Here is a 12,088-nt window from a genome sequence, read left to right as displayed (position 1 = left end):
CACAAGATCCCAACTCTTCTCTCAATGTCAAATAGTCTATGTCTCATCTGAAGGACAACACCTCTGACAATACTGGAGTGTCAGCCTAGACTATCAGCTCAAGTCCCAACATGGGGTGTGAATCCACAGCCTTCCGTCTCCGAGGTGGGTGTGCTGTGAGCTGAGCCAAAATGATACCGAAAGTAGTTTGTCAGTGGCATAGGAGAGCATCAATGCTCATCTACAGCTTAGCCCAAGAAATACACAGGAATCCGTTCTTTTTTCTGTCTTACATATTTTGTTAGTGTTTTCGAGAGCTGTGGTGGAGGCCTTTGGAGAAATGGCTGGGTTATTTTGTACCACAACCCCATCGTTGCGTCTCTTTTTTTTAAGAGCTCTCTTCTGCTGTGGGGTAACGGGGAGAAGATCTGTTTTGCTGCAATCACAATCATTCCCTTTATTGCAGTGTTCTCTTGTGAAGTCCTGGTGTTGAAAAATATGAACCTCTGCACTGGCCCTGGAGATACAAACCACATGCAATTAATAATGACTAACCAAAATATTACAAAATGCAAGGATACTTGAAGGAAAGCATTGAATAATAATAATAACATATTATGGAATTGATCCCACAAACAAGGGTACTGAGGAACTCAGGCTTGTCGAGTTAAGACAGTTGTGTAGATCTCGCTCAAAAGTGTAATACATTCTGTCGTTAATGTTTTAGTATGTTTATTCATCCGCATTTCGGTTGCACTCGTCTAGTCAGCTGTAATTGCAGGAGCACCAATCCCACCCATGACTTTACGTGAAACCCATTTCATCTCTTCCAGAGGTAACCATCAACTGGGGAATCCCATTTGTTGAGATTAAAATTGGAATTCATGACCAGATACAATCCACACTTAACGTATTTTAATACCTTGTAATGAACTAGTTGTAATAATCCTTAAATTTGATATATACAGTCTTTCATGTTGGGAGGACATTACAAAGCATTTCACAGTATATCATAACAACAACTTCACTTCTATTTTGTAGGTGAACCCAGTAGCCAACTTGTGCACAACAATATCTTGTAAACAGTCATGAAGTGAACGACGATTTTATTTGGAGGATTGATTGTCGGCTAGGACACTGGTTGAAATTCCCTTTTCTTTTCAAAATTGTGCCATGGGATTTTTAACATCCAGCTGAAAAGGCAGACGGGACCTCAATTTATTGCCTCATCTAAAGGACAGCACGTACCACAATGCGGCATCCCGGCCCGCAAACTACCAGAGTGTCAAATTTATACTTTGATTTCAATGTCTCAATGTGAGGCTTGAACCACAGCCTTCTAACTGGGAGGCCAGGGTGCTATCAAATGAACCAGTCTGACATACACATTTCTGGCTCCCTTTTTTTGGCATTTATAAATGAACAAGAATATAAATACAACACGTCCTCCCGACGTGAAAAGCGCTATATCAAATGCAAGGATTATTATTATTATTATAAATAACCAGCCTGGCTCACTGCTAACCTCCGTGACAAGGCACAGTTCCCACATTTTGCAAATTTCTTTTAAAAATATGTCTAGAGGATTTACAATACCAGCGAGTCTCAGAAGTAGACATTTAGAAAATTATTAAAATCTACACTGGCATGAGACCTTGCATTGAGATCCCATCTTCCTGTTCAGTTGAACATTAAAGATCCCATGGCACTATTTGACAACAGAAGGGAGTTTCTCCCAGGGACCTGGCCAGCAATCCCCTAGAATAAATTTGGTTGCACATTTTATGGCTATTTATGGGATGTTGCTTTGTGCAAACTGGCTGCCACTTCCACCCATAAACAGTAAATCCTGTAAAGAGCTTTCAGGCTTTTCAAACAAGAGATAAAGCACTATATCAACAGCAAAGATTATTATTACCAGCTAAAAAGCAGCTGTAGGATTGAGTGATGATTGTTGCAGGAACTACACTGAAGGTAAGTAACACAAACAAGTCTGCTGAAAATCAATAATAGTGTTCAGTCGGGCTGACCTCTCATGAGCAGCATAATAAAGCTTACTTAGATTTAGGGATTTTGCGGTAAACAGACAAACTTGTGAAACGTAAATCTTATTAACCTTTCACATTTTAACTAAAAAATTAAATATGCTCAATAATTTTTTTTCAAAAGGGCAATTTGTTTAAATACCTAATATTACAAATACTATTGGGTTTCAGCGCCTTGGGACATCCTCCCGACATGAAAGGCGCTCTCTAAATGTAATTTGTTGTTGTTGTCAGCCCAGCTCCCTTTGTAGCACATTTGTTTCTGGATCTAACAATTCAAGGTTTAATACAACACAAATTTAAGGTTTAGATCGCATATACAACAACAACTTGCACTTATATAGTGCCCTCCGATGCAGGGTAGCGTCTCAGAGTGCTGAAAATATCAGGGTAACGGGCAGTGTAGGCTGGAAATCCAGTGCTTTACTAGCGGAGGGCTACACTGTTGGAATGCCAAACTTTGAACAAGAGATCTTGCCAACCTGTGAAGCGCTTTCGTACAATTTGACTGAATAACGTACTTTAAAAATCCAGGTTCTTTAGTTTCACCGCAAACGTAAAACACTTGCAAATTATGTTAATGCACTTTTGATAGACATCATGGTCGATCAGATCACTTGTAGCCCGTGAACTCTCTGCATCACACAGAACAGCAAAAAGAGCCTGAATTCTGTAGCTAATTCGCAATGATAATGAATCCTTAAAATACATTTATCATTTGAGAGTACACTGTAATTGCCTCCAACTTTATGATGTAATTCTTACCACTCTGACACAACATTCCTAACAGTAACAAGCCTATGCGCTGTTTGTTTGTTTGTTTATGCTATTTTTCAATGCTTTTGAGAATTTGTTATGTGATTTTGCAAATTACTATTAGTAATGTTTTCAAATATTCTCATGGTAAAACATTGTCTACCGCTTGCTCTACAGAAGTAAAAATCCTTTTTCTCCAACAACTTTATCTGATTATTCCTAAGCGTTCTTTCTGTGATATGCAGTTATTATTTTATAAAAATGTATCTGAAAGCAACAGTGGAAATTGGGTACCTTATGTGCTATGTATATCCTAATATCAATGCAAATCCTGGCAAGCCATTTGTTCCTCAAGATATTTGGTCCACAACAGCATTTGCAATGATTATTTAGTGTGTCCTCGCAATGCAAGATGTCAACTTTATTGATTCGGGTGGGGATAATACTTATGTTGTCAGCTACATACTTTGCCATCTTCTTTTTAAATCCATAAGTGCACAGTAAGCTGTGAAGCATTGAGATACTCTGGTAGTTCTTCAGTTCAGGCAGAAACTCCCCATACAGTTTCATTTCCTCTTCATAGACCTTGGCATTCACCAGAACTGCTTTCCCTTTCTCATCCCACTGAAATGGCAAGAACGCACCAGAAAGTGTCATTTCATCCCCCAAAAAGCAAGGGGAAAGTTACCTGCTCAGTGAGTGAGTGAGTGAGTGAGTGAGTTCAAACTGCAATGCAGCAGAATACACTCAAGTACATTACACCACTTCAAATGGTCGGCTGCAAACAAAGTGTGAAAACAAATTCGAAGTTTTTGCTTTTATAAATCGCTCGCCTTTTCACAGTAAAAGTTTTCATACAGATGGTTCAGTCAGTCTTGGAACTGAGCCAGGAATGAGAGCGTTGACTGCACTTGCTCACTCCCCTCGCTGCCAGCACCATGTAACAGGGATCAGCAGACAATCGGTTCACTAAACTGTACTCGTTTTCTCGTATCAACACCTGAAAGCGTGTGGAGTCCACCTGGACGTGACATTTCTGAGAATGACCAACACAAGCCCTGTGGGCCCTGAGCAATTCCAGTGGCATTTTCACCTTCTGGAACGTGGATTCAGAGGTGGTTCAGGCTGGTGGGGAGAGGACTTTTCAATCTGTCGGCTCAGAGCAAAAAAAAAATCAGTTTTGGATAGTTCTCACACAAAGCTCGTTCTGATTTTACAAATTAAAAAATTTAGAGCTGGCCATAGGATTGCTCCCCGGCTGGTTTCTCGCTGTGGCAGATATTTACCCCTGTAGGATTGCTGGTTGAAAGGTAGCACTGATAGATATGATATATATATAATATATTATATATATTTTAAAAATCCTTCCCCTCCCTCCTATATTACATGGCAGTAATATAGAAGAATCCTTATGTGTGAATACAGCACCAATAACTGAAGCCAAACGCACAGTTACTATCCTTTACAGGAAATCCTGTGAAGCACTTTGAAGCACTATAATAATGGAAGGACTCAAAGCACTTCACGGAGAACTGTTGTCAAGTATAGTGACTGCATATTTTCACATTGCAGTAATTTTGCCTACAAACATGGACACCGCACTCGACAGTAAACCCTATAAAGCTTTCAGATATTTCAATGATGTGATAAGGTGATATCAAATGCAAAATATTATTATTATATAGAGCAGTGGAGGCTGAATGGGAGGATTTAAAAGACATTGAGTCAGATTGGGTCAGCACTGAAGCCAATTGATTGAAGAGAGAGCTTGGATGAGTGTAATGTTATTGGAGGGTTGACTAACTGGACTGATGAGGGTTCCTTCTCAGCTGGTTATCTGCAGCTGAGAAAAGAGACGACAGACTGGCCAGAACCTACCTACCTTTACTGTCTGTTGGAGGTCGGTCGGGTGAGTAAATGGTTCAGAGCCACAGAAGGCTCAGGAAGAGGCGGAAGGAAGGAATAAGAGTAGAAATTGAAAGGACCCAGTGAGAGTGACAGAGGGGGAGCAGAGTAAAGGGGGGAAGAGTGGGGGCAGCTCCAATGGTGGGGTGGATAGAGCTGGGATTTATGGCCTGGGATCTTGCCAGGTGTGGGGGGAGGAGGTTAAATTGGCTTTGACACACCACCAAGGCTCACACATGAATAGTGGCCATGAGGAGGGAGGGGACCAGGAGTAGAGTCAACTGGTCAACTGGGAGAGGATTAGAAGCAGCTGTTGTGCTTGTGCTCTCTGGAACTCAGTCTCTCCTCCTTCTAAACCCACCTTAACACCTCCCCCACCCCCCCACCATGTGCTTTTTGTCCATCTCTTTTTTCCCCCATTTCCCCTCTGTCCTCCTGAGCTCAGTCTCCCAGTCAGTTACATGACAGGTACCACATTAATGTGAGTTGTTGTCATGTGTGGAGCTGCTCTCACTCTCACACCACCTGCTCCAGACAGACAGACAGACAGTCAGAGTGTATTTGTTCAAACGTGTTGGGGTTCTCTCTCTCTCTCTGTGTCTGTGTATCTGTCTTTTTGTCTCTCCCTCTGTGTCTGTCTCTATGTGTCTGTCTTTATCTCTGTGTCTCTCTCTCTATGTCTCTCTCTCTGTGTCTGTCTCTATGTGTGTGTCTCTGTGTCTCTGTCTCTCTGTGTCTCTGTCTGTATGTGTGTGTAGAGGGTGAAGGCTCTGGTGGTGTTGAGGTATCGCTATCGTTAGTGGGTGTGTGTGTGTGTAGAGGGTGTGGGTGTGTGTGAGTGAGTGTGTGGGGTGTGTGGTGTGGGTGTGTGTAGAGGTGTGTGTGTGGTGTGTGTGTGTGTGTGTGGGGTGAGTGTGTGTGTGTGGTGTGTGTGTGTGTGGAGTGTGTGTGTGTGTGTGGGTGAGTGTGTGTGTGTGTGGGGTGTGTGTGTGTGTGTGTGGGTGTGTGTGTGGGTGAGTGTGTGTGTGGTGTGTGTGTGGTGTGTGTGTGTGTGTGTGGGGTGAGTGTGAGTGTGTGGCAGAGACTCACAGTGAAGGCGCGCACCTCCGGCCTCTCCAGCATTGCCCAGAGTTTGGCCAGAAAGCGGGGGCTCAGGTCAGTCCTACTCTCCGGGGACGACATCACCACCAGGTGTGACTTCCAGAGAGGACCGAGGAGGGGAGAGAGAGAGAGAGAGAGCGAGAACTCTAGAGCGAGGCGTGTGGTCACCATCGTAACCATAGTTACAGGATGCGACCTGTACACACCCCCTGAACCCCTTCTCACCAAACATTGCCCCCCACCCCTCACCCCCCCTGTCTCCTGTTAACCGAGCAGTAAGTAAGGAAACGGTTCCGTTAGTCCATCGGCGGAACGCTTTCTGTCGATTTATAACCGCTCCGGGGGGGGGGAAATAATAATAATAATAATAATAATTTGGTCACTCGATCCACCCGGAGCACCGCCGGGCGCCATCGGCTGCCACGTTTCGTCCGCAGATTACGCAGTTACTGCACCTTTTGTGTCGGTATGTTCTGCGAAGCCCTTCGAGACGTCTCGCGGACGTGATAAGGCGCTCTGTCAAACGCGAGGAGTTGTTGTTGTTGTTGGTGTTGTTGATGATAATAATAATAAATGTTGCGTTGCCCCGAGTCCTGTCGATTCGAGTAACGAATCTGTCGCCCTGTGCCGGAAAGTGGGCGACGGTGGGGGGAGAACGCGCCGTTCAATTCATCTGCCATTTTATTCAACACGGGCGTCAGCCTTGCTCGGTCGTTGGCAATCTCTCTCTCACCTCTGAGTCAGAAGGTTATGGGTTCGAGTCCCTCCTCGGGACTTTGAACTCAGTCTAGGCTGACGCTCCAATACGGTTTGGGTTTCAAACTTCCTCCAAATGGAGAGAGAGAAAAAAAATTCAGATTTTAAGTTTTGTTTCTGTTTTTTTTTTAAAAAAAATTTCGATCTACTTTCAAATTCTAATGACGTTGTTTACAAGGTGCTGCGTGACCAGCTGACAGCACCGATACCTTCACTTCGCGAGCGCGCAGTTACTCAGGCGCAGGGCGTAGGAAATGACATCATTGGCGATCTCACGACCGAGACACGGCCTGGGATGGAAAGCGGGTAAATTCAGAACAAATCTGCGGAAACAGTGAGCGGGTAGTAAACTTACTCCCGAGGGAGGCAGACGGCGGAAGCAGAAAATGTTGTTTGTTTCGAGAACAAATTAGATAGATTTCTGCTAGAAAATAATATCTCGGAGAATGCAGTATATACAGTTTGGGACACGTGTCAAGCGACTGCCAAGATGGTGGTAGATGAACGAGACGGACCTTGGCCTTCTTTCGCCAGCAAATTCTTATGAAGTCGGCCATTCTTGCAGTGGAACCGATCAGTAAATCTCATTTAAAAAAAAGGTAAAATAAATATATTATCTGTTGTAATTTTTTTTGGAAAAATCAACTATAAAACAGCAGCCCTAAAACATAGAGGTAACCACCAGAGGGCAGTCACAGAAGCTTTGCCTCGGAAACTCAATGCTTATACGGTACTTAGAAATCACAATAAAATGTCTTATATAAGAAATGAACTGTATCTAAAATAGATTTATACCTCAGGCAGTGGCAGCAAAAATGAACATTTTGGTAAATTGTTCAGCACAATTTCTAAACCAGACTCATTGTCACGTTCTGTTTCCCACTGTTCCCCTCATCAAACACTTTGTATGTTCAGTTTCCTCAACAAGGTTAGATGTGAGGTCTCAAAATACCTGTTTGCTGATTCTAGGCTCTACTGTTATTAATCGTTCCAACACAAACTTGCCCCAATTGGAAGAGGTTGCAAGTGCACATGGTTCAGAAGTGCCCGGTTCAAAATGCCTCCCTGCCACCACACATGCCAATGGTGGAGCCCACCTCATCAAGATACCTGAACGCCTTTGGGTCCACCTGGAATACTGGCTTTCTGCAAGTTCTCCCATAATGGTTGCCTGAGAAATTCTCCAAGAGAATTGAAGCCAACCATGATCAAGAGTCAGGAGGATTTCCTGTCCATGTTTTTGTTGGCACTCACCCGTAACTGCTCCACTATATTAAATTTATCCTAAAATAACCTAGTGAAAACCTGTCTGCCCACGCATATATGTGAAGTTCTCACTCAGAGGTGCAATAAATTCTGTATCCTGCACCTTCCCATCAAGAACCCAATGTCTACACTACAAAGTGGTGTTAAAAAATACCCGAATGTATGTTTTATTTAGCAATAATGTACTAACAAGATCAGAAGAGGAGTTTGGATGAAAAAAAGCTCTATGGTTCACATCCTAGAGTAAGGAGGCAGTGCACAGAAGAGCAGTGTTGATGATTCTGAACCCGTTACCGATCTTGGTAACATTACAATCACTAATTAACCTTTTATTCTGTTCTCCTTATTAGTGAAGTCCCCTCCACAGGTCTATATCGGCTTCCTATGCCTTTATGTGAAAAGTCTGTCATGCCTTGTTGATCAGTTATGTTTGTAAAATTCCTATTAGCTAGGGTTGAAATTGCAAAAATATGAGGAAGTACAGCCTTGGCATATATTTAACTGAGTTCTTATTTATTTATGTGTCTTAAGCTATTTATGTCTCTGCTTCCCTGGCTGCTTGGGCCTCTAATCTTTAGAAGTATATTAATAAGTGTTGTTGATGTGTGCGTGCGTGTCCTTTCTCCTGCTCAACCACTGGTAACAAGAACTCTGTCACTGCCTGGGCTGCCAATTATATTTTAAAATGTATTTACAGAAGATGGTAAGTCAGAATACTGAATTAAATAAATTTAAATTAGCGCTGGGACTGATTATTAAAATCAATAGTTTCCAGAGTATTAACTGTGGCTGTTCAGGGACCGAGTAAGTGGTGTGAGAAATTAGCTCAACGTTCTGCATCGGAAATAAATGAGACAAGTGAAACATCTTCGAATAACGCACAAAGAAATGCAGTGGTGTGTGCACTCGCACAAAGTGTATCAATGAGAGTATTCCACAGGCCATTGGAAAGGCAAGACCAGACTAAGTCTGAGTAACCTATATTTAATAATTCATCTTTATTTAAAAACTTATTCTTTAACGCCCTCTGCCATGCTCTTGTAGATCTTCGGAAGTGTTACATGAAACCAATCAAGAATTGTGTTTGCGATTGCCCCATTGGGTCCGTTTTCACCAAATACAGGTGCAGTTTCCCAGCCAGTACATCCGCTATTATGTTCGTTTTTTTTCCTATGAGTTGAGTCGATGCTCTTAAATGGATCGTGGAATGAATCTGTTGAAAATCACTGTGTATTTGTTTGACCTACATCTATCCAGGCCAGTATGACTAGTAATGATCACTTTTAATTTATTTAGGGAGCTTTTGAAATTCCTTGAGCAGTGTAGTTTTTTGATAGGTTACTTAATAATGCAATATTGTTTCTGAAAGTGCAGAAATTTGGGAGTGATGCTAAACCATTTTTCAAGCCCGCTATTATAAACTCCTGCTTGGTTGGGCGTGACCTCTTGATTGTCATCAAGACTGGGGAGGAGAGGAATTTCAGAGCTCCAGTTCCTGTTTGTTTGGGGCTTCTCCAATATTTCCAGGCTGCTCGTTGTAATCCGTGTTCTGTTCCGCTGTGGTCTATGCTTATTCATCTGTGTCAACAACTTGGTCCTAATTCCTTGCAGTCATAGCTCTGCTTGCTCTTTGCTTAGGCTATCTACCAGCAGCGATTCTGATCTGAAGTCTCCTGGACCGTGTGCGTGCGTGAGCATGCGAGTCTGCGTGTGTCTGTGTATGCATTTCTCTGAATACTTAGAATAAACCTTTTTTTTGGTGCAGCTGTTGGGAGAACATCTTAAAGGCTCTTCACAGGATTTACTGCAAATTGTAGTGATTTTGCATTCTTTTTTGGCTTGCTTTTAGTCTGGTATACATTTTAAATTCGTCTTTATGTGCCTTAGCTTTTCATTTCACTGCATTTATACAGCGCCCTTCATGCAGGCCGGTGTCCGAGCACTATTTACACAGTAACATTTAGCTCAACTACAATTTTTACTGGGGGAGTAGATCGGTTTTATTCCAAACATTGACTGACAGCCGAGGGCTTCAAGGCCCACAACGGTGGCCACCAGAGAGACGGAAGAGTAGAGTCAAGCAGTGGTCAGGTACGTCTGAGTTTTATAAGTCTCTCGACTGGAGCGAGAAGGTAAGACATACTCATAAAGGTAATCAACCACTGGAACAGGTTGGCAGGAAAGGTCAGGCCACAGGACTCATTTAACAAGCAGCTGAATACTGTGATTGGGGTGGGGAAGGGTAAGGTGTGCGTTCTGAAGGATGAGATCAGAGAAGGCGAAGGATTATCCAAACCAATCTTGTGATTTTGTTTTTGTTTTGTAAAGCAAGGTGGCCGAACAACATTTGAGGCCCTGGACAATAAAGATTTAGAGGAGGAAGTTGAGCAATTTTACAAGGAAAGTAGAAGTTAATTACGTTAGAATATGGAATTGGGGGTGGGGTGGGGAGGAAACAGACTTTGCTGGAACAAAATAAAGTTTGGCTTCTGCGCTCTGCTCACTGCAGCAATGGAGGAGCAATGGAGCTGCAATGAGAGTGGAAGCCTTTAGAGGTCAGCACAGATCCATTGGTCAGGGGGAGCGAGGGAGCAATTCCGTCCTTCACAACATCAGCTGATTTATGGAATTTCCTCCTTCTAATTTGTCCTGTAGCTTTTCGCAGTGATACACGTGTGGCACTGACCTACAATAGTGACAATTCACAACAATAATAATTATAATAATATAAGGATTCTGATTATTACAACTCACAATAAAGCCAATTTACTCCCACAATTAATTGTAGTCGAGTTAAATGTTTAATGAGACCGTGTAAATGACTACGTGCCGTAACATGAAAAGCTAAGGCATGTAAAGAAGAATTTAAAATGTATATTGGACTAATATATAGTCTGATAGGCATTTAAATATCGGGTTGAAATGCACCTTTGGACCTTTGCGATCGATATGCTTCAGATTTCTTACGATCGAGGAAACCTTTGAAGCTGAGGTTCAAATTCAGCTTTGCGTCTTTTGGATTGGATCTTCAATATCGGATATTATCGATGTTAAAACCATTTTACAGCTGCTTAGGATGTCAGAAATATCTGGTTGCTGAATGACATTTTGTGATTTAAATCCTGGAGCTTGATGCCCCTGGGCTTGGGAGGGTAACCCGGACTAGCCCTGCTGGAATGTGAACATGAGTGGACATCTACTGTCCCCTGTCTCTCGCCACTTAAGTTGTTTGCGGATACATTGAGCTTTCTTTGTTGTTCATTTCGTCACAGCAAACGGATTGTTTTCGAAGTGTTTTCCTTGGTCTCTTCGAGGGAGGAGACAATTGAAACCTGTTCACAAATTTGCTCGCAGTCTGCCGGGTTGGGGGGGTGGAAATCCCTTTATATAACGACAATTTGCGGTTATATAGCACCCCTCACGCAGGGTAATGTCCCAGAGCGCTGTATGAACATTAATCAAGGGAAGAATCAGTTAGTTTACCAGGAGAGGTGACATTCACAGCAATCCCCAGCAGGGCAGATTGTGTTTTATCCCCAGTTTCCTGCCAGGCCAAGCCGGTGTGGTTGCCAAGACATTCCAGGTTGATCCTTGAAATTTCAGGGAACCTTGAAAACATTCTTGGGTGTGTGTTTTCTGAGGGAAAACACCATTGCATTTGAGGTGAACGTTTGCTATTGTCATTGATTTTAGCTGTGACAATAGCAGCAATCCACCGAACTAAAAATATCAGTGAACCTATAAATATAGACTACGTAAGACAGTCACACCTACATTGCTGGATTACTGGGTGGGGTGACTCTTTCATTATGTTATGACGCTGTACAACTAGGCAGAACAATAGCATTTTTCGCAAGCCTGTGTAGATTGTGAAGCTGAGGTGTGGTGTTCACTGTGCATAAGTTCAGAGCTAACTGACTGATTAAGCAAAGCTGCAATTTAAAACAACATTTCTTGGTTTATTGTCTAAGATCACAAGGCAGGGTAGGATGAAGAATTTGTTCTTGTCTTAACAGACTTTCCAACCTATAGTTCTCCCATTACACCTAGTTTATTTTTCGCGTTTCCAAGGGTAATAATCCCTTCATAAATAAATAATAATAATAATTTGGTCACTCAATCCACGACTGTTTGTGGAACACTTCTGTGCTCAATTGGCTGCTGCATTTCGCCCACAAAATATACAGTCAATTCACATTACAGTATATTCTGTGAAGCGCTTTGAGACGTCTCGAAGACGTGATAAGGCGCTATATCAAATGCAAGGATTATTATTATTA

General features: G+C 42.5%; 1 protein-coding gene across 1 annotated transcript; it reads right to left on the bottom strand.

Moving 5' to 3' along the window:
• Positions 1-216: 216 nt before the first annotated feature.
• Positions 217-3,441, bottom strand: LOC103176118. Its single transcript, XM_007889508.2, has 2 exons — positions 3,247-3,441; positions 217-496 (listed from the first exon to the last, which is right to left on the bottom strand). The coding sequence occupies exons 1-2, from the start codon at positions 3,435-3,437 to the stop codon at positions 217-219; spliced, it is 471 nt and encodes a 156-aa protein (XP_007887699.2). The 5' UTR covers positions 3,438-3,441.
• Positions 3,442-12,088: the final 8,647 nt, after the last annotated feature.

The sequence above is a fragment of the Callorhinchus milii genome, unplaced genomic scaffold, assembly GCF_018977255.1.
Source record: "Callorhinchus milii isolate IMCB2004 unplaced genomic scaffold, IMCB_Cmil_1.0 Scaffold14, whole genome shotgun sequence".
Lineage (NCBI taxonomy): Eukaryota > Metazoa > Chordata > Chondrichthyes > Chimaeriformes > Callorhinchidae > Callorhinchus > Callorhinchus milii.
The sequence above is the reverse complement of the archived record's forward strand: the minus strand, read 5'-3'. Positions and strand labels throughout refer to the sequence as shown.